At 46.4% G+C, this 22,422-nt stretch overlaps 1 protein-coding gene across 1 annotated transcript; it reads right to left on the reverse strand.

Annotated features, from left to right (window-relative positions):
* Positions 1-19,391: 19,391 nt before the first annotated feature.
* cd93 (CD93 molecule) lies at positions 19,392-22,420 on the reverse strand. Its single transcript, XM_080783490.1, is given in 2 exon segments — positions 19,392-21,000; positions 21,002-22,420. Coding segments are annotated over 2 exon segments (1,977 nt in total). The 5' UTR covers positions 21,947-22,420; the 3' UTR covers positions 19,392-19,968.
* Positions 22,421-22,422: the final 2 nt, after the last annotated feature.

Genomic DNA, 22,422 nt, shown 5'->3' on the forward strand with positions numbered 1-22,422 from the left:
GCTAAGCGCTAAGCTATGCTACGCCGCGGCTAAGCGCTATATAAGCTAGAGCCGTCTAATAGAAGAGTTGCGATATGGAGATGGGGGGGGGGGGGGGGGTTCATGTGCCCGTCCCGCGCGGTGAACCCATAGAACTCCCGGTTGTCCCTATTTGGAGCCTTCATAATTAGGGACTAAACCGATAGAAGTCTACTGTATGGAGGAGGGCTTTGGACTCATGAAGTGCACATGAGTTTGCGCAACTCTCTCTTTACTCTATGGCTCTGGCGCTAGCTATAGCTATAGCTAGCCAGGCCCGGATTAACCATGGAGAACTGTAGTGGCGCTTATAGTGCCATGGGGGCCCGCCGGCCCGCACCTTGCAGGGCCCTGCTGCGCGCCAGACTGTTTCAAATCAGGTACGGGTGTTTTTTTGGTCGTTCCGCTCGAAAAGATCCAGGTCCAGCCGTCGGGAGGGGGAGGAGCCTTATAACTCTATGGGAGGAGCCTTATGACTCTATGGGAGGAGCCTCATGACTCTATGGGAGGAGCCGTTTGACTCTATGGGAGGAGCCTTATGACTCTATGGGAGGAGCCTCATGACTCTATGGGAGGAGCCTCATGACTCTATGGGAGCAGCGGCGGTAGTGCTGGCGCTGTGTTGAACTCACTGAACGCGCAAACCGCAAAAAATGGTCGTTCTTGATGATAGTGTTTACGTGCACGTGAATCACATGCACGCGTGCACTTGAATCACATGGCAAGCTACGACAAGCGCTAGCTACGACAAGCGCTATAGCTACGACAAGCGCTAGCTACGGCAAGCGCTAGCTACGGCAAGCGCTAGCTACGGCAAGCGCTAGCTACGGCAAGCGCTAGCTACGGCAAGCACTAGCTACGGCAAGCACTAGCTATGGCAAGCACTAGCTACGACAAGCGCTAGCTATGGCAAGCGCTAGCTATGGCTAGCGCTTGCGCTAGCTATGGCAAGCGCTAGCTACGACAAGCGCTAGCTATGGCAAGCGCTAGCTATGGCAAGCGCTAGCTACGACAAGCGCTAGCTATGGCAAGCGCTAGCTAGGGCACGTTAGGAAGGAGGCGGAGAGAGTTCTATTTTTGTATGAAAAGACGCTTTATTCAGAAGCGGTGCTTTCAGAAGCACTTCCTGGTCCAAAACAGACTGAAACGATGGCTTCACATTCCTGTTGGGGGAGTGACACTTTTTACTGAAACACGTGATGCACTGATGATGAAGATGAAGATGATGATGATGATGAAGATGGCTTTTTAACGCATGGCAGCAAGTTGAACATTCTGACGGTTATGGACGTAACTTTATTTATGTTATGGACATAACTGCAGACCCCCTTCGGGGTGCATACTTAGTTTAGACTAGTCATTGGTTAGACATGGGTTAAGGTTAGGTTTAGGTGTGCTGCCCCGTGGGAGGTTAGGTTTAGGGTGAGGGTTTGAGATAGGTTGTAGTTTTACTGTTGTAGGACTAATGACTGGACTAACCGATGACTAGTCTAAACCAAAAACTGTCTAAACTAAGTACTGCACCCCCTACTGTCTAAACTAAGTACTGCACCCATGCACCCCTTCGCAAATGTTCTCAGTTAAAGCAGCACTATGTAACCTTTTTTACATATAGCATATTATTGTGTTCCACAGTTATGTCTAAGCAATAACAATCATTCTTTTATAAATGTACCGTGTGTACTTAATATGTTTAGGGCAACCAAAACACATTGCAAACCATAGATCTACAAGCTCGTAGTGCCTGCTCTACGGGCTTGTAGATCTGCTATTTTTGGAGAAAAAAAAACGTTTTTAACTAAAACCTTTTCAGATGGGGGGGGGGGGGGTCGGCGGCCAATTACATATAATTGTTGGGGTCCTTGACATGAAATATTGAGCACCTACTGATACAGAAACATGAAAAACTGTCAGGATTTAGAAGATTTTTAAAATTTTATCTGGACGTCATGACGGCCCACATGGGTTAGAAGAAGAGGAGCACGTACACTTTGCAAAATTTCCCAGAATTGCACCTCCTCCTAGTTCATGATTAACCAAATGAACCCTGGCATCCCTCCGCTCTATATCGGGAACATCAGAGAGAGGTCGGGGGGGCCGAGGGGGGGCCGAGGGGGGGAGAAATGACATATCTGCTTATATAAACGCCTACAGTATAAATTATTATATAAAAGATTGTATAAGTGGCGACAAGTCCCATCTAGTCAGGATTAACTCACTGCAGCTGCAGGAGAATGGAAGCACACACAAAGAGACAGTGTGTGTGTGTGTGTGTGTGTGTGTGTGTGTGTGTGTGTGTGTGTGTGTGTGTGCTTGCCTGCGTGCGTACGTGTGTGTGTGTGTGTGTGTGTGTGTGTGTGTGTGTGTGTGTGTGTGTGTGTGTGTGTGTGTGTGTGTGTGTGTGTGTGTGTGTGTGTGTGTGTGTGTGTGTGTGTGTGTGTGTGTGCGTGCGTGCGTAAGTGCGTGCGTACGTGTGTGTGTGTGTGTGTGTGTCAAGAGGGGGGGGGGGTGGGGTCACTGGGTTCGGGGGGCGAGTGGGGGGGGGGGCACTGAGTTCGGGGTCATTGAGTTCGGGGGGGGGGAGTAAAGGTGGGTGCCAGATTGTCTTCGAGAATCTGGATGTTATTTATATATATATATATATATATATATATATATATATATATATATATATATACACACACACACACACACACACACACACACACACACACACACACACCCGAAATTATGAGCTTGTGAGCTGTGCAAAAAAATAATTGTTGTGTAACTTTTTTTTTCTCCTTTTCATTATTTTATTACCCTTTGGAATATTTTCTCCTGTCATGTGATGTCCAAAAGAAAGAAAATCACACCTGTGTGAAGTGAGGGCGCTCTTATCATGTTACAACATCGAGGACCAAAACAAAACAAATCAAATCAACACATTATTCACTCTTCATTGTCTTGTTATTGTTTTTAATGTTTTTAATGTTTGTCTATAGAAGGAAAAACAAACATGAAAGCTGTATATAGGAGGCGCTATAGTGTCCCTCAATACGGGACGTACCCGTTAATATTAATCCACTATTTTATATAAAATCATTGCTTCTTTGTGCCCAGCTTTCCTGGGTTTGTGTGAACACTTTCCCGGGGTTTGTGATTGGCCGATCGCTTTGATTGGCTGTGAGCAAAGTAGGCCTACACATTGAAGCTAAAAGTGAGGACGCGATTGGCCAGAATGAGATGATGATGATGATGATAAGAGTGCCCCTCACTTCACACGGGTGTGATTTTGTATTATTATTATTATTATTATTATTATTATTATTATTATTATTATTATTATTATTTATATTGTTTAAATAACGTGTTGGTTGGATCTTTATGTCTTTTTAAAGTTTAAATCAGTGGTTCCCAAAGTGTGGTCCGGGGACCCCCCCTGGGGTCCTTGGGGGAGTTCCAGGGGGTCCCCAGCTAAATGATAGCCTACTTTGGAACCAAAGTAGGTTTTAACTCTGAGAGTGTAAAAAAAAAAACTCTGAGAGTGTACAAATGGAACCATACGGACCCTAACGGGTCCATTTGTACACTCTCAGAGTTAAATTAACACTGATTTTACAATTATATAAATCGGGGGTCCCAGAGATAGAAATGCCATTAAATGGGGGGTCCGTAGACTAATGCATGTTCTTGAAATTAACCGAGGTTGAGAATCTCTGTAAAAGTCTTCTCTTATGGGGGGTCCCTGGCATATCCTTTCAAATGGGGGGTCCGCAGGCTATAATCAGTGTTAATTTGGGGGTCCTTGACATGACAAAGTGGGAACCACTGGTTTAAAAACATGTGTGTGTTGGATGGAGAGGGTGCGGTGACGATGATGAAGGTGATGAAGATGGCGTCCCCTCGCCTCGCGGTGACACAGGTGTACGGATGAAAACCTCGGACCAAAGAGCGTCCACAAAACCTCCGTCCGTGGTTGGATGAAATGGAAAACACACCTGGTCACACCTGCTGGGTTAGGGGCGGGGCCATCCATCATCACACCTGTCCTCTGCGTCCTGACCAGGTGTAGCTCCGCCTCCCGTTAGTCAGACCGTTTACTGAACGCCATCCCCCGACCTATGACCTATAGCTCTGACCTCACAGGACACGGCGGGTGATTTGTAACCCACAGCAACGGGTGATTTGTAACCTGCAGCAACGGACGATTTGTAACCCACAGCAACGGGCGATTTGTAACCCACAGCAACGGGTGATTTGTAACCCGCAGCAACGGGTGATTTGTAACCCACAGCAACGGGTGATTTGTAACCCACAGCAACGGGTGATTTGTAACCCACAGAACGGGTGATTTGTAACCCACAGCAACGGGCGATTTGTAACCCACAGCAACGGGTGATTTGTAACCCACAGCAACGGGCAATTTGTAACCCACGGCAACGGGTCGGACTGACGGGAGATGTGACTTCAGGGCATTCGCTGTCTGACCAACTTCCTGAGAACATTTCAGTTTAATTTATTTCATTTCATTTCATTTCATTTGTTTCTTTCTTTGTTTTGTGTGTGTTTTAAATGACTGCGTCTGTTGTTGCATTATTATTATTATTATTATTATTATTATTATTATTATTGTACATAAAACAAGGACATAATAGATGAATAAAGGTGAAACGTTGCTGCTGAGCTGGTCTGACTGTACGAGTGATGTCTGTATAGTTTGTATCTATCATTATATATAAATTATAGCACGTTTATGCAAAGCACTTTAACTATAGATTAGACGCAGCTGTTCCATAACCGGCGGCCATAGCTATAGTTAATATATCTTGACACAGACTATTAAGTATGAAATGGAGCATAATTGGTAAATGTATAATTATATTGGCCTATAAATCTGTCATGAGAGGAAGCTGCCATGATCACCCTCCAAGTGTGTGTGTGTGTGTGTGTGTGTGTGTGTGTGTGTATGTATGTGTGTGTGTGTGTGTGTGTGTGTGTGTGTGTGTGTGTGTGCGTGTGTGCGTGCGTGTGTGTTACAACTTGTGCCGAGAGCAAGACGCATGCAGGAGGTCGTGGAGTTTGTACAGGTTCCCTGGCTGTCAGCCAATGACTGCACAGCTTACTGCTGCTGTCAGCCAATGACTGCACAGCTTACTGGAGGGAGAGAGAGAGAGAGAGAGAGAGAGAGAGAGAGAGAGAGAGAGAGAGAGAGAGAGACATGTGAGTGCATGCGTGCGTGCGTGAGTGCGTGTGTGTGTGTGTGTGTGTGCGTATATGGGAATGATGCCCATGGAGATCCCTGAGGTCTTTCTGGAGGGCACAGACCAAAGGGGAGGAGCCTCATCTGACCACCAGGGGTCCTTGAGGGATTTGCAGGGGGTCCCCAGCTAAATTATAGTTTGGAACCAAATGGACCCTTATGGGTCTGTAACTCTGAGAGGGTACAAATGTAACCAAATGGACCCTTATGGGTCTGTAACTCTGAGAGGGTACAAATGTAACCAAATGGACCCTTATGGGTCTGTAACTCTGAGAGTGTAACACATGGAACCAAATGGACCCTCATGGGTCTGTGACTCTGAGAGTGTAACACATGGAACCAAATGGACCCTCATGGGTCTGTAACTCTGAGAGTGTACAAATGTAACCAAATGGACCCTTATGGGTCTGTAACTCTGAGAGTGTAACATATGGAACCAAATGGACCCTCATGGGTCTGTAACTCTGAGAGTGTAACACATGGAACCAAATGGACCCTCATGGGTCTGTGACTCTGAGAGTGTAACACATGGAACCAAATGGACCCTCATGGGTCTGTAACTCTGAGAGTGTAACACATGGAACCAAATGGACCCTCATGGGTCTGTGACTCTGAGAGTGTAACACATGGAACCAAATGGACCCTCATGGGTCTGTAACTCTGAGAGTGTAACACATGGAACCAAATGGACCCTCATGGGTCTGTAACTCTGAGAGTGTAACACATGGAACCAAATGGACCCTCATGGGTCTGTAACTCTGAGAGTGTAACACATGGAACCAAATGGACCCTCATGGGTCTGTGACTCTGAGAGTGTAACACATGGAACCAAATGGACCCTCATGGGTCTGTAACTCTGAGAGTGTAACACATGTAACCAAATGGACCCTCATGGGTCTGTAACTCTGAGAGTGTAACACATGGAACCAAATGGACCCTCATGGGTCTGTAACTCTGAGAGTGTAACACATGGAACCAAATGGACCCTCATGGGTCTGTAACTCTGAGAGTGTAACACATGTAACCAAATGGACCCTCATGGGTCTGTAACTCTGAGAGTGTAACACATGGGACCAAATGGACCCTCATGGGTCTGTGACTCTGAGAGTGTAACACATGGACCTTTTAAAAGCGTCGTACGAAGCCAACTCTTGTCGTGACAAATCGTGACAACAAACACAATATTTTGTCACGACTCGAGTTGTCTTTGTAAGTTTGTATGTTTGAGGCTTAAAAGGTCTTTAAATAAACTTTTTTTTTCCTGGGCTGCGATGCTCTATTCTGATATTGTTCTTGCTTCTTGCTTAATGTAAGTCGCTCTGGATTAAGAGCGTCTGCTAAAAGCCTGAATTGTAAATTGTAATATTAACCTGAGGGCCTTAATTATTACACACACACATTCACACACACCTTTACATAGACTGTGCATTACATTCACACACACATTCACACACCTTTACATAGAGTGTGCATTACATTCACACACACACATTCACACACCTTTACATAGAGTGTGCATTACATTCACACACACACATTCACACACCTTTACATAGAGTGTGCATTACATTCACACACACATTCACACACCTTTACATAGAGTGTGCATTACATTCACACACACATTCACACACCTTTACATAGAGTGTGCATTACATTCACACACACACATTCACACACCTTTACATAGAGTGTGCATTACATTCACACACACATTCACACACCTTTACATAGAGTGTGCATTACATTCACACACGCATTCACACACCTTTACATAGAGTGTGCATTACATTCACACACCTTTACATAGAGTGTGCATTACATTCACACACACATTCACACACCTTTACATAGAGTGTGCATTACATTCACATTCACACACACCTTTACATAGATAGATGCATTGCATTACATTCAGCACATCAGGAGCAGTCAGTGGTTCAGTGTCTTGCTCAAGGACACTTCGACACTAACTCTGGGGGAGCCCACATGCAGGGATCGAACTGGGAACCTTGCAGTTACCATCCAGCCTCTGAGCCAAATAAAGACATTATAATTGAGTGAGAGAGGCTGCATGATGGCTGGCAGTGATAATATGCAGACTTGGCTGTGAGATTGACAGGTCCCTGCCCCTCCTTCCTGATTGGGTGTCCTCGGCCACACCCCTTAATCCCAATTGGCTGGTCCATCATCCTGTTGCCTATAAATGCTCAGTTGAACCTGTGCTCTGGTTGAGACCACAGCAGTTTGCAGTTCCTCTAGCCCTCCAACCTTTTGTTTGCCTGTGTTTCTTTGTGCCTTTGAGTTCGATTCCCTTCTGTTTCTAGTAAGTTATGCCTAATTAGTGGTGTGATTAATTACCCAGCACCTATTTGCAAAGGCACCTGCCAATTGTGTGACCCAAACTTTTGTGTTTCCCTGGTCAATTATTGGTGATGACGTCTGCGGTAAACAGGACGTATTTGTAAAATCAGTTCATTGATCGTTCCTTGCCCCCCCCCCTCCCCTCGCCCGGAGAGAAAGATGTCCGTGTGCATCTCTTGAAAAAGTGGAGATAATTCACTAAATACACGTTTTGTGCCAGAACTTTCACATGGATATAAAACCAGAGGACCATATTTAACTCCACGTCTTTGGAACTATTTAATGGGTGAGTACAAACGGAGCATTCATCACATTTAGCCCGCGCATGAATTCGTCCGAGCAGAAATGAAGCAGACTGTTCTATGGCTCTGTATGTGAAATACTGTACATACTGTACGTAACAACAAGAGCCGTTCTATAGGGCTAAGGCAAAGCCTGATCAGTGTTGAACTCCAGGCAGTACCTCTTATGGCCACTAGGTGTCCTACCAGACCATAGTTAGTAGGGAGACCCCCTCCATGCAACCACATTAGATTGATTAAAGTCATTGTTTCATTTCAAACAACGTTATATTGATTGCAGCTTTTAAAACATCTAATTGTCTGTAGAATGTTTACAATGTATAGCGTCTATTACAGCCGTCATGCCAAAGATAACATGTTTGTTTGTTTGTTATGGTGAGTGTTGTTTTTTTGTGTGATTGTAAATTCAGTATTCCAATTAAAAAATAGCAAAAAATTGCTGATCTACAAGCTCAAAAGCTTGTAGCTTGTAGATCTGCTATTTTTACTACGACAGCAATGTGGAGTGAGTGTGGAACTATAGCGGCCCTCTGGAGTGAGTGTGGAACTATAGTGGCCCTCTGGAGTGAGTGTGGAACTATAGTGTCCCTCTGGAGTGAGTGTTGGAACTATAGTGGCCCTCTGGAGTGAGTGTGGAACTATAGTGGCCCTCTGGAGTGAGTGTGGAACTATAGCGGCCCTCTGGAGTGAGTGTGGAACTATAGTGGCCCTCTGGAGTGAGTGTGGAACTATATTGGCCCTCTGGAGTGAGTGTGGAACTATAGTGGCCCTCTGGAGTGAGTGTGGAACTATAGTGGCCCTCTGGAGTGAGTGTTGGAACTATAGTGGCCCTCTGGAGTGAGTGTTGGAACTATAGTGGCCCTCTGGAGTGAGTGTGGAACTATAGTGGCCCTCTGGAGTGAGTGTGGAACTATAGAGGTCCTCTGGAGTGAGTGTGGAACTATAGTGGCCCTCTGGAGTGAGTGTGGAAATATAGTGGCCCTCTGGAGTGAGTGTGGAACTATAGTGGCCCTCTGGAGTGAGTGTGGAAATATAGTGGCTCTCTGGAGTGAGTGTGGAACTATAGTGGCTCTCTGGAGTGAGTGTGGAACTATAGTGGCCCTCTGGAGTGAGTGTGGAACTATATTGGCCCTCTGGAGTGAGTGTGGAACTATAGTGGACCTCTGGAGTGAGTGTGGAACTATAGTGTCCCTCTGGAGTGAGTGTGGAACTATAGTGGCCCTCTGGAGTGAGTGTAGCCCCTCTCGGAACCCCCTGGGTCAGCCCAATCCGAACCGAACCGGGCTGACCCGTAGGGTCCCTGGTCATGCTAAGATTTTCCAATGCGATTGTTGGAACGCGGATATAAAAAACTCAACCTTTCTTCGATCTGCTCGCTATTACCGCGCTTTGTATTGTGTTTGATTACGGATGTGCGAACTATAAGTACCTTACATACCTCTGATAAAATCTCCTGTGTCGCGGAAGCCGTTAAGTATTTTTAATCCATGTTTGATTAAAAATGTCGCTTTGATTTCTTCTTGTTTATTTACCGTTTATTGTACCGCCTCCCGATGTGCGGTTGGCTTTGCGGGCTACGTCCCTGCCTATGATCTGCTCCGTCATAGCTGTAGCACCACTAGCTAGCCAGATAGGCGGTACAATGAGGTGTCAATAAACAAGGTAGGAAGAAGCGACATTTTTAATCAATCATGGATTAAAAATACTTAACGGCTTCCGCGACACAGGAGATGTGTCGGTATGGTATGTAAGGTACTTATAGTTCGCACATTCGTAAGTCAATACATGAATAAACATGGTAAAAGCGCGCAGAAGTCCGTCTCATGGCGTGTTTACATTGTATTTGTTTGTGCATAACTGGCGACAGCCCAGCGTGAAGCAGGACCCAATGCAGTAAAGTCATAAAAGTGTCAGAAACTTTACTACATTCGGGTTCTGCTTGCGGGGCTAGAGTGAGTGTGGAACTATAGTGGCCCTCTGGAGTGAGTGTGGAACTGTAGTGGCCCTCTGGAGTGAGTGTGGAACTATAGAGGCCCCTCTCCATTGTCCCTGAGGTAGAGTATGTTGTCAACAGAGCAGAGACAGACATCTCCACAGTAGCTCCGTTATAGTTGAACTAATCATCAGTCCTGTACTGGATGTCCATGTGGGAAAAAATATTTTATTTAATTTTATACAAAATTAGAAAAAGGTGTCTCCTTGCACTAGAGTGAGAACAGCAATAGAGAGATGAACAATAATGCAACATTAAACAATATGTGTGTCATACAGTACAGCCTATATGGACATTTTTACACAGTTTGGGGCTATCCTAATCTTTAAAATCTTTAATCCTAAAATTAGGATCCTAATCTTTAAGATTAGGATAACCATTTAGATCCCATTTAGACCTGAGAAAATGTTCTTTAAAAAAAGGTATTCTAAATCCTGACAGTTTTCTGAGAAACCTCATGTTTCTATATCAGTGGTGCTCAATATTTCACGTCAAGGACCCCTAGAATTATTATGTATTTGGCCACAGACCCCCATCTGAAAATATGTAGTTCCAGGGACCCCCCCCCCCCCCCCCCAGAAGCAAAGATCTGAGTTACAAACGTTCACTCTGAAAGAATATATATGCAATGATTTCAGGCACATTTTCACGATTTTTCAAAAAATAGCAGATCTACAAGCTCATAGCGCAGCACTCTGTGCCGCGCTATGAGCTTGTAGATCTTTGTAGAGCTATTTGTCAATGTCTAAAGCATAACATAAGGCTTAAAACCGTCCTGAATGGGTTAAAGATTAGATAAGATTTAAGATACTTAAAGGTTTTAAACCACGACCCCTCTGACCTCTGACCCCTCTCGCCTAAGGGGTCGGATCAATCATCAATCATGGAATGAGTTCTGTCCTGGCCATATAAGGAGTGTGTCTTGAGTGTACACAGGGTTTGATGAGGTCAGATGTACATTATGGAATGTCAGCTCCCTGCATGTATATATAGAGCTCAACTCAAATTATAATATTTGTAGTGTTTACTTTTTACTACGTGGTGAAAGAGATGCTAAATGTCCTCCTTCTCTTTTCCATGCCATGCTGGAAGGCAGCAGCGTTCTTGTAGATCTGCTATTTTCGCTATTGTTTGTCCAATGTTAAAGGGGTGTCAGCCCCTGCCCCTCTAACACTCTCTGCATGTCCCTGGTTATAGTTCAGCAGCTGATGTTTTGCACATAATAAGGTTTCTGCCGCGCATTCGGGTTCTTGGAAACGCCCCCCCCAGCCACTGCGTTAGCTTTACTGAGGTTAGGTTTAGGTATAGTTTTACTGAGGTTAGGGTTAGGTTTAGGTGTAGTTTTACTGAGGTTAAGGTTAGGGTTAGGTTTAGGTGTAGTTTTACTGAGGTTAAGGTTAGGTTAGGTTTTGGTGTAGTTTTACTGAGGTTAAGGTTAGGTTAGGTTTAGGTGTAGTTTTACTGAGGTTAAGGTTAGGGTTAGGTTTAGGAATAGTTTTACTGAGGTTAAGGTTAGGGTTAGGTTTAGGTATAGTTTTACTGAGGTTAAGGTTAGGGTTAGGTTTATTAACTTTGTATTTAGGGTTTCTTCCTGGAGGCTGAACCCTTGACAGTCAAACGGGCCAATGAAGTAAACAGTAATATAGTGACACCACACTATCAGCCCCTCCCCTAACCCCTCCCCCTTTATCATACAACTACAGCTGTGGGTGTGGCTTCAGTTCAGGTGGATCACCACCCATCACCACCCACCAGGCAAACCAGGCATACTTAATGAACTGGTGGGCGTGTCCACATAAAAGCACGATTTTAACAAATACTGTACACTTTTTGGAAAATGTTCTTCCCCCTTATATTGTAATAATGCCTGATGATTGTGATTTTTATTATTTTATTGTAAAGCACTTTGGTACAACTTGTTGTTATTTAAATGTGCTATAGAAATAAAGATGGTATGGTATGGTATGGTATCATGTTTTAGGGTGGGAAAAAAATCATGGCACTCCATCTTTAAGGTTAGGGTTAGGTTTAGGTGTAGGCTGTCAATCACAGCGACTGGCCAGTCACAGCGCCCCCTCCTCTACGTCACTCTGTCCCGACCGCGAGGCGGGAACAGGAACCACGTCAGCGTTTTGCACACTGACGACAACGCTCCTCTGACCGAGGCTCGGTGGCTCAGGTGACGATGATCGCTGCTGACGACCTTTAACGAGGCAATAGTTGAGCACAGATAAGACCGCCATCAGCGCCACAGCGATGAGCACCCACCCCCACACCGGGGTCTTCCCCCGCCCCCTCCGTGAGGAGGAGGGGGGCGACACCGTGGGCGGGCTGACGCTCGCCGCGTCGACGAGGTCGCTCTCCTCCTGAACCTCCACGACGCATCTACCGCCGTCTCGGAGGACGTAGCCGTCCGCGCAGACGCACAGGAAGCTCCCGAAGCCGTTGACACAGGACGACGACGGCGGGTCGCACTCGTGGTTCCCGTCCACGCACTCGTCGATGTCCAGGCAGAAGTCGTCGCTCTCCACGAAGCCGGCGGGACAGTGGCGGTCGCCCGTGAAGCGGTCCACGGTGACGGGGCATCTCTCCGCGGCGCAGAGCAGGCTGAGGCCGCAGCGGTGGGGGTCCGCGCCCAGGGGGGCGTAGCCGGGGAAACAGGAGCAGGCGTAGCCTCCGCCCGTCACGTCCGTGCAGGTGTGTTCACAGGGAGCGTCGGAGCAGCGCTGTGGGGGGGCGTCTCTCCGTCTCCGTGGGGCCCTCGACCCCCAGGGGTCGTTGTGGGCAGAATGCCGGGGCAGTTTGCCCACAACGACAACCCGGGCCTCAACCCGGGCCTGGTGGGGCCCAACGACCCGGGCCTGGTGGGGCCCAACGACCCGGGCCTGGTGGGGCCCAACGACCCGGGCCTGGTGGCATTTTACGCACAGGAACCCGTCGGTCTTGTCCGAACAGGGCCTCTCTGTCCACGTTCCATCGTTTGTTGAAACGGAGACGCAACAAGACGCCGTTGCAGAGCAACAACGACCTGCAGCCTCGTCTTTCCACTCAGGGCTCCAGGAGGGACTGAAGGCCCCCCCCGCCCCTGCCCCCGCCCCCGCGGTCCACTCGTACCCCCGCAGCGGGAGGGAGGGGTCGCTGCAGCGTCCCGGAGGTAACCGCAGCCCGATCCAGAAGTGTCGCCCTGCAGTGGAAGCACCGTCCTCCTCCTCCTCCTCCTCATCCAGTCTATCCAAGACTCTCCTCTCCTCCTCCTCCTCCTCCAAAAGCAGCAGTCTGTCCCAGACTCTCCTCTCCTCCTCCTCGGACTCCAAAGACGCCAGGCGGCCTTGATGAGAATCTCTGCACATTTCTCCGGCTCGCTCAAAATCCACGTCTCTCATTGGAACGGCGACCGTGTTGCAAATACGACCGTCTCCTCCTCCTCCTCCTCCGACGCTCCCGACCGGCGACAGCGCTCCGCCCGACTCCGGCCGAAGAAGAAGAAGAAGAAGAAGGAGAGAACTAATAACTGCCGTTATTATGGGGCCAAAGACAGACATTGTTGTTGGACTGCTGTGTGTCTGAATGTTGGGGAAGGTTTAACATGCTCAGGAAGTCAGTAATCCAGGGATCTGTCCGACGCCCAACACCCTTTAGGAAGGAAACGGGAGTCACTCAGATAAACAGCAGGATGTCTCAAAGGTTACTAATGAAGCCCCTCTGAATCCTATTTAATTTAATTTAATTTAATTTAATTTAATTCAGGACAAAAGAGATTAATGTCATGCAGACTCCTTGTGAACCCATTTAGACCTGCAGGACAATTCTACAAATAACGTCTAAAAAAATCATGAAAGTTTTCTGAAAAACCTCATGTTTCCATAAGTCGTTCTCAAACATTGTCATGTCAAGGACCCCCAACATTATCTGTAATTGGCCGCGGACCCACATCTGAAAATATGTTGTTACAGGACCCCCCCCCCCCCCAGAAGCAAAGATTTTAGTTAAAAACATTAGCTCTGAAAGAATATAATATAATAATAAAAATGTGCCACATTTACACAATTAAAAAAAAAAATAGCAGACCTACAAACTCATAGCGTGTGGCACTCTGTGCTGCGTTATATATGAGCTTGTACGTCTGCTATTTTTCAACAGCTATAAAGTATCACACAATGCTTTAAAAAACACCTAAAGGGGTTCCCGTCCTGAATGGGGTTCACAGCAACACAGCATAACATAATGACAGTCAGAGTTTAAAGATAAACATGCATTCCTGGTCCCTCCTGACTCACCGAGCAGCGATCTGAAGTATGCAGCGTTGAGCACTGGCCTGTTCAGGCACGGGAAGAGAGGGTTCGAGGGGCAGGGGCGGAAATCCCGTAAGAGGGCACTTTTGAGACGAAAATAGCAGATCTACAAGCTATACAGATGGGTAAAAGGGCAGGGGCTGATCGGGGGCCCCCCTTTAATGTCTATGTGTGCATGTTCTGACCTGCTGGACTTTAGGGACCGTGGTAAAAGTGCAACATGGGCGTTCTCTTTTTGGAATGACCTTTTTGAGTGTAGAATCAATCACACTCCGACGGCGTGGAACAAACTCCCACTGTACCTTCGACGGGCAGCCTCTGTAGTTTAACAAACTCCCACTGTACCTTCGACAGGCAGCCTCTGTAGTTTAACAAACTCCCACTGTACCTTCGACGGGCAGCCTCTGTAGTTTAACAAAATCCCACTGTACCTTCGACGGGCAGCCTCTGTAGTTTAACAAACTCCCACGGTACCTTCGACAGGCAGCCTCTGTAGTTTAACAAACTCCCACTGTACCTTTGACGGGCAGCCTCTGTAGTTTAACAAACTCCCACTGTACCTTCGACAGGCAGCCTCTGTAGTTTAACAAACTCCCACTGTACCTTCGTCAGGCAGCCTCTGTAGTTTAACAAACTCCCACTGTACGTTCGACAGGCAGCCTCTGTAGTTTAACAAACTCCCACTGTACCTTCGACAGGCAGCCTCTGTAGTTTAACAAACTCCCACTGTACCTTCGACAGGCAGCCTCTGTAGTTTAACAAACTCCCACTGTACCTTCGACAGGCAGCCTCTGTAGTTTAACAAACTCCCACTGTACCTTCGACAGGCAGCCTCTGTAGTTTAACAAACTCCCACTGTACCTTCGACAGGCAGCCTCTGTGGTTTAACAAACTCCCACTGTACCTTCGACAGGCAGCCTCTGTGGTTTAACAAAGTCCCACTGTACCTTCGAGTTTTATTATTATCATCATTATTTATTATTGTGAGTTAGGATCAGGTGTAGAATCAAGTGATCAATGTTCTCCACCCACTGTCTCCAACCCCAGCAAAGATAAAGTTGACAGAATATGTGTCATAAACATATTTTGTCAACTTTATTGTTGTGACTGGATTTTTTTTCTCCAATTGCTGTAAAGTAAACTATTAGATTCAATAATTTATTTGCCATGTCAACAAGTTGATAGGAATTTGTCTTGGTTCATACTCAACATATACAGACAACCATAGATACACAAACAAGAAGGACAGTACAATACAAAAACCAGCAGCATATGAAATTACATTCAGTTTTTTTAAAGTACTATATGCATATACTGTACTATGAGTTCAGATGTCTAATGGCTACGGGGTAAGTGCTGTCCCTGAAGCGACATGTTGAGCTCTGGATACTTCTATATCTCCTGCCTGATGGGAGGAGATTGAAGAGGTGATGTGCAGGATGGGAGTTGTCTGCAATGATTTTATTTGCCTTCCTAATTATTCTGGTGGAATAGAGTGAGGAAAGTGCATCCTATGTTTTTTGATGCGCGACGTACTACTCTTTCCAGCTTTGATTTGTCTTGAGAGGTTGTGTGACCAAACCAGACAAGCATGGAGAAGGTGAGAACACTTTCAATAGTGGCCCTATAGAAGTGAGTCATGGCTGCTTGGCTGAACTTCTTAAGCTGCCGCAGGAAATAGAGACGCTGGTGTGATTTGCTTATTATGAGACTGGTGTTAAGATCCCATGATAAGGACTCATGGATGGTGGTCCCTAGGAACCGGAAGGAGGGAACTCTTTCTACCTCTTCCCCATTGATGAAGAGGGGGGGGGAGGGGACACGATTTATTTTTCCTAAAGTCGATGAACATCTCTTTGGTTTTAGAGATGTTTAGAATCAAGTTGTAACTCTCACACCATCTCACCAGCTCCTGGTATTATGACTGAGTCCGTCCGTCCGTCCGCCGTGAGCTTGTAGATCTGCTATTTTCAGCCAGTGTAAAAACAGTCATTACGACGGCATCAAGGCCCGCCAAAATACATTTTAGTCGACTAAATCACCTGTAGATTTAGTCGACTAAAACTAGACTTACACTAAAACATTCCAGGTGACTAAAATGTGACTGAAACTAAATGAAAACTATTGAATAGACTTTGGGCTGTATTTTGCGTGTCTTAAGTACCAGGTCTTATTCCCTATAACTTGAGTAAACTAAAGGCCTTGTAATGTTAGTATACATGTTCTTCTTATCATATGCTGTAACTATTTATTTATTTATTTGGATCACAATGGAAATATCAAAAAAGTCCTTGGACTTTTTGTGCAATCCTGATAATTCTGTAGGCTACTGCTCTTCTATGAATTGTATCATGAATATATCAAGTAAATCAAATCAAATCAAAATCAAAAGACATTGTCGACCACCTGCGGGAAAACCTTTGATACACATTTTATTTGAGGGGAAAAGACGAAGCAAAACAATATTAATGCATTTACAGCAAGACAATATCATTACTGTAATACTGACGCGCAGAGCACAGCAACACAGCACACTGTACATGATTATACTCAATATTTACATTTACAGTTGGATATGTATTATAGGCCGCGGTCTGACCCCAATTAGCTTTTTTAGATTTATTAATCTCTGGGAATGTATTAATCTCTGGGACCCACACTGTAGAACTCTCTGTAACTCTGAGAGTGTGTATAAATGGACCCCATATGTACACTAGCAGAATTACAGACCTTTAAATTAAGGGTCCATTTGGTTCCATTTATCCACTCTCAGGCCCCTTTTCCACCGGTTCAGTTCTTTGTGATCAATTCCTGTTCTGCTCTTTAACTATATAGAAGTGTCTATTTGTACGTCTCTAAATGTTATGATGAATTGAACAAGGTGGACCCTCTTGTAAACAAGTGTAATGCTTAATTGGGTCGTCCACTCGCACAGTTAACAGTCTTTGTATTGAGTTTGCGTGCTTGAAATGTGCTGTAATTCTGCAAACTGTTAATCAATATTTCAATCAATCAATTGTCCAAATTAGTCCAAAATTGGATCGCTAATTATAAATTGAGTGTAGCAAGACCATACCTATATTACATTTTTATCACCATGAAACTTCCCCAGTTGAGTACTTACACGAAGACAATGATTTATTGTATTATACATTTTTAAATATGCAAATGAGGCATTATGTACAAAACAACGTTTGTCTTTCACACGTATAAAAGACAAAAGGTACACAAGAGCAAAACAACAACAAAACTAATTATACAAACACGTACAGTATATTTCATTTTTTCATGAATCAATTGAATAAATTCAATTTCGTTTTTTCATGTCATGTGAAAGCAGGGAATCGTAGCTTTATAATTGACATATTGGTTGTTCAGTTTGACCCACCGGTTTAGGAGACATGGCTTATAGAGTAATGTCTTATAGAGTAATGTCTTATAGAGTAATGTCTTGCAGAGAAACAGCGAGTTGAGAAAACAGCCTTGAAAGGTTCACTTCTGTGAACATTACACCTATAGCTACATGTTTAAGCATTTATTTCATATTTAAATGTCTTCTGTGGTCTCTAACAATACACCTAGCTACATGTTTAAGCATTTATTTCATATTTACATGTCTTCTGTGGACTCTAACATTACACCTATAGCTACATGTTTAAACATTTATTTCATATTTACATGTCTTCTGTGGACTCTAACATTACACCTAGCTATGCATTTATTTCATATTTACACGGTTTAGGTTTATGGTTTATTTATTTAGCATGTAGTACAAAAAATAGACAATAACATATTAAAGAACAAAAATACAATGCAAGGAAGGGAAGAAGCCAGAAGGCTTATTTGGAATCCTTTCCTGTAGGAAGAGGTCATTGGTTTAAAACTAAAAGTTCATAAAGAACAGTACATAAGTCTACAAGTTGGCAAAGGGGGGCAGCTGTGCAGTAAAGAAATAAAAACAAAGACTGCACAAAAAACAGAAATAAACAATACAACAACACAAAAGAAAATATAACGCATCAAAGTAAAACATGTAATCTACAGAGAGGAAGAAATAAGATATTTCTTTAAATGATTTTTAAATATTGGCAAGGATGAGGATTTAAGTGAAGCATCTATAGGGAGTTCCATAGATGAGGGCATGTCTTCTGTGGACTCTAACATTACACCTATAGCTACCGTACATGTTTAAGCATCTATTCCATATTTACATGTCTTCTGTGGTCTCTAACATTACACCTAGCTACATGTTTAAGCATTTATTTCATATTTACATGTCTTCTGTGGACTCTAACATTACACCTATAGCTACATGTTTAAGCATTTATTTCATATCTACATGTCTTCTGTGGACTCTAACATTACACCTATAGCTACATGTTTAAGCATTTATTTCATATTTACATGTATTCTGTGGTCTCTAACATTACACCTAGCTACATGTTTAAGCATTTATATAATATTTACATGTCTTCTGTGGTCTCTAACATTACACCTATAGCTACATGTTTAAGCATTTATTTCATATTTACACGGTTTAGGTTTATGGTTTATTTATTTAGCATGTTGTACAAAAAACAGACAATAACATATTAAAGAACAAAAATACAATGCAAGGAAGGGAAGAAGCCAGAAGGCTTATTTGGAATCCTTTCCTGTAGGAAGAGGTCATTGGTTTAAAACTAAAAAAAAAGTTCATAAAGAACAGTACATAAGTCTACAAGTTGGCAAAGGGGGGCAGCTGTAACCTGACGCTGCCAGATGAGGGCGGTATTGGGGAAACATATTCCCAATAAGCTGTGAAACAAATTTGTGTAGCAAGCTTTTTGGATCTGGCAGCGTCAGGTTAGGGCAGCTGTGCAGTAAAGAAATAAAAACACAGACTGCACAAAAAGGGAAATAAACAATACAACAACAAACACACAAAAGAAAATATAACGCATCAAGGTAAAACATGTAATCTACAGAGAGGAAGAAATAACATATTTCTTTAGATGTTTTTTGAATATTGGCAAGGATAATGAGGATTTAAGTGAAGCATCTATAGGGAGTTCCATAGATGAGGGCCTGTCTTCTGTGGTCTCAAACATTACACCTATAGCTACATGTTTAAGCATTTTTATTTCATATATACATGTCGATTTCAGCTTATCAGACACTTATTTCAGACATGCTCTAGTATGTGAAGAGTCTGCGTGTGCTATTAACTAATTTTGGGTAAAAAATAAATAAAAGAAAAATCTCCTCTGGTGAAAAGTTGGAGGTTGTGCGATGGCAGGCTCACAGTCAAATCTGGTCACATCTATATACACCACTGTAGCACATCCAGGGACGTGCACACATAGACATCAAAGGGGGCTTCAGCACCTGGCCTTTTACCCGTCTGTAAAACAACTGCCCTTTTACCCGTCTGTAAAACAACTGCCCTTTTACCCGTCTGTAAAACAACTGCCCTCTCCAGACTAAGGAGATGAAATAAATGAATTCCTCATCTTTCCATGCCATATGCCGGAAGGCAGCATTCAGGAGAAGTCTCCTGAACTTGAACGCACTATTTTGGCGCTTAACTAATTTGTTTTTGAAATCCACGTTGTTACAAAACCTGCATCTCCACTCAGCTAAAGAGTGCAGGGTTTGCACAATAGCAGATCTACAAGCTTTGTATAGATCTGCTATTTCCGCTATGTTTGGGCCCCTGCCCCTCTAAACGCTCTCTGGGATCACATCCATCTAAACGCTCTCTGGGATCACATCCAATCAGGCTTCAGACTCCAGAGTGGACGCAGGCGGGTCGTCATCGGTCAACACCGACTCGTATAACCTCTCCAGGTGCGGTTCGAACCCGGAGGAGACCCAGCAGTATCCGTCGGTCAGGACCGTCTTCCTGACCGCCGCCCGCTTGGAGCGGCTGACCCTGAACGCCACGATGGCCACGGTCACCATGACGAGCAGCAGGAGGGGCACCACGGAGCCCAGCACGCAGATCAGCGTCCTGGAGTTGAACGGCCGGCTGACGACCAGGACGTTCCTCCCGAACAACGACACGTTGTTGTTGTTCGGCGCCACGCTCGTGCTCGCGGCGGCGAGCAGGACGGTGGGAAAAGTCCGGTTCTGGTTCCGGTCGTTCCGGTTCTGCACCGCCGTGGTGGGAACGACGGTCGCCGCCGGTTCGGCCGTCGTTCGATGCCGCGGCACTTCCTGCACGTCGGACGGCGAAGTCGTGGCGTCCTGTTGTCGCACCTCCTCCTCCGTCCGGTGGCGTCCAAAAGAAACGCAAGAGACCCCATCGTCGTCCACGCGAGAGCCCTCGGGGCACGGCGCGCACGTGAAGCCGCCGACGGTGTTGGTGCACGTGAACTCACAGCGGCGCTCGGAGGTCGAGAGGCACTCGTCCACATCCACGCACGAGCGGCCGCCGTCCCCCGACGCCACGAAGCCGGCGTCGCAGTGGCAGGAGAACGACCCCAGAGAGTTCAGACACTTCTGATCGCAGCGGTTCAACTGGGCTTCGGCGCACTCGTCCACGTCCCGGCATCGGTGGCCGCCGTCGACCGTCTCGTAGCCGTCGCGGCAGACGCAGGCGTAGCCGCCCTCCGTGTTGACGCACGCGTGACCCGCGCAGACCTGCTCGGGCGTCGTCCACAGACACTCGTCCACGTCCGAGCAGTTCCGCAGGTCGGAGTGGAGCGTGAATCCCGCGGGGCAGGAGCAGGTGAACCCCGAGTCCCCCGCGGTGCACCGGTGCTGACAGGCGGCCCGGTGGCAGTGGTCCGTCGGGCTACACGAGGCCCGGTCGTCCCGGCTCAGCTCGTAGCCGTCCTTGCACGCACACGCCCCCCCCCCCGCCGCCCGCAACCTCCTCCTCCAGGCACAGGTGTTCACAGCCGCCGTTGTTGAAGGCACAGTTCTTCTGTCCCGACGCGCAGAACGGACCCGCGGAACTCCACCCGTAAGAACCGTCCGCCGCCGCCCGGCACACCGAGAAATGGACCGGGTTGTCGTGGTCGCCGCCGCCGCCGCACGACACCTCGGCATACGTTCCCATGGGCAGCGACCTCATGTCGTTCCTCAGCGGCCTGGAGGAGAACGGCGCGGTGTAGTTGACCCGCCCGGGCCCGGTCAGCGCCAGAGGCCGGCACATGCCTCTGAAGTTAAACTTGCACGCGTAAAACGCCGTCTTCCTGCAGTGCCCGTCCAGCCACTTCAGGGGATTATTGTGGACGCCCGACGTGAAGTACCGGACCTGGGCACAGCGCTCCTCCGTGCAGGTGCTGATGGGATGACCCGCCGCCCAGTTGGAGTACCGGCCGTCGTCCGTCGTCGTCGACGAGGAGGAGGAGGAGGAGGAGGAGGAGGAGGAGGAGGAGGAGGAGGACAGCCACTGGAACCCCTTCAGGGCCCGCTCCGGGAGGACGCACTGCCCTCGGCTCAGCTTCAGCCCGATCCAAAGCGCTATGGTCTTCTCCCTCCCGGGTCGTCTCCCGGCCAGAGGGAGGAGCGACTCCAGGACTCTCTCCTCCCGTCTGTCGGTGACGGTCATCAGATCTCCTCCGTTGTCCACGCAGTCGGCGCGCGCCCTGTCGAAGGTCACCCTGCGGTCCGTGTGCAGCGTGTAGCACGCCCCCGCGGCGCACAGCGCTCGCTCAAAGCCAGCGGCGGCGGGCGCCGCTCCCCCGGACCAACCGCAGACGACCACGGTGACGAGAGGAGACAGAAGAAGAAGAAACCACAGCATCGTTTCACACATACTTCAACTCAAGCATCTAGTCCATGTGTAGGTTTAGGCCTAAAGCATCTAGTCCATGTGGAGGTTTAGGCCTAAAGCATCTAGTCCATGTGTAGGTTTAGGCCTAAAGCATCTAGTCCATGTGTAGGTTTAGGCCTAAAGCATCTAGTCCATGTGTAGGTTTAGGCCTAAAGCATCTAGTCCATGTGTAGGTTTAGGCCTAAAGCATCTAGTCCATGTGTAGGTTTAGGCCTAAAGCATCTAGTCCATGTGTAGGTTTAGGCCTAAAGCATCTAGTCCATGTGTAGGTTTAGGCCTAAAGCATCTAGTCCATGTGTAGGTTTAGGCCTAAAGCATCTAGTCCATGTGTAGGTTTAGGCCTAAAGCATCTAGTCCATGTGAAGGTTTAGGCCTCATACGACGTGCGCTCGCTGTTCCCAAACGATCCTCCTGAAGTGGCATCAACTCTAAACCTGACCAACATC

Source organism: Protomyctophum bolini, assembly GCF_963924005.1.
Source record: "Protomyctophum bolini genome assembly, chromosome: 15".
In the NCBI taxonomy this organism is placed as follows: Eukaryota; Metazoa; Chordata; class Actinopteri; order Myctophiformes; family Myctophidae; genus Protomyctophum; species Protomyctophum bolini.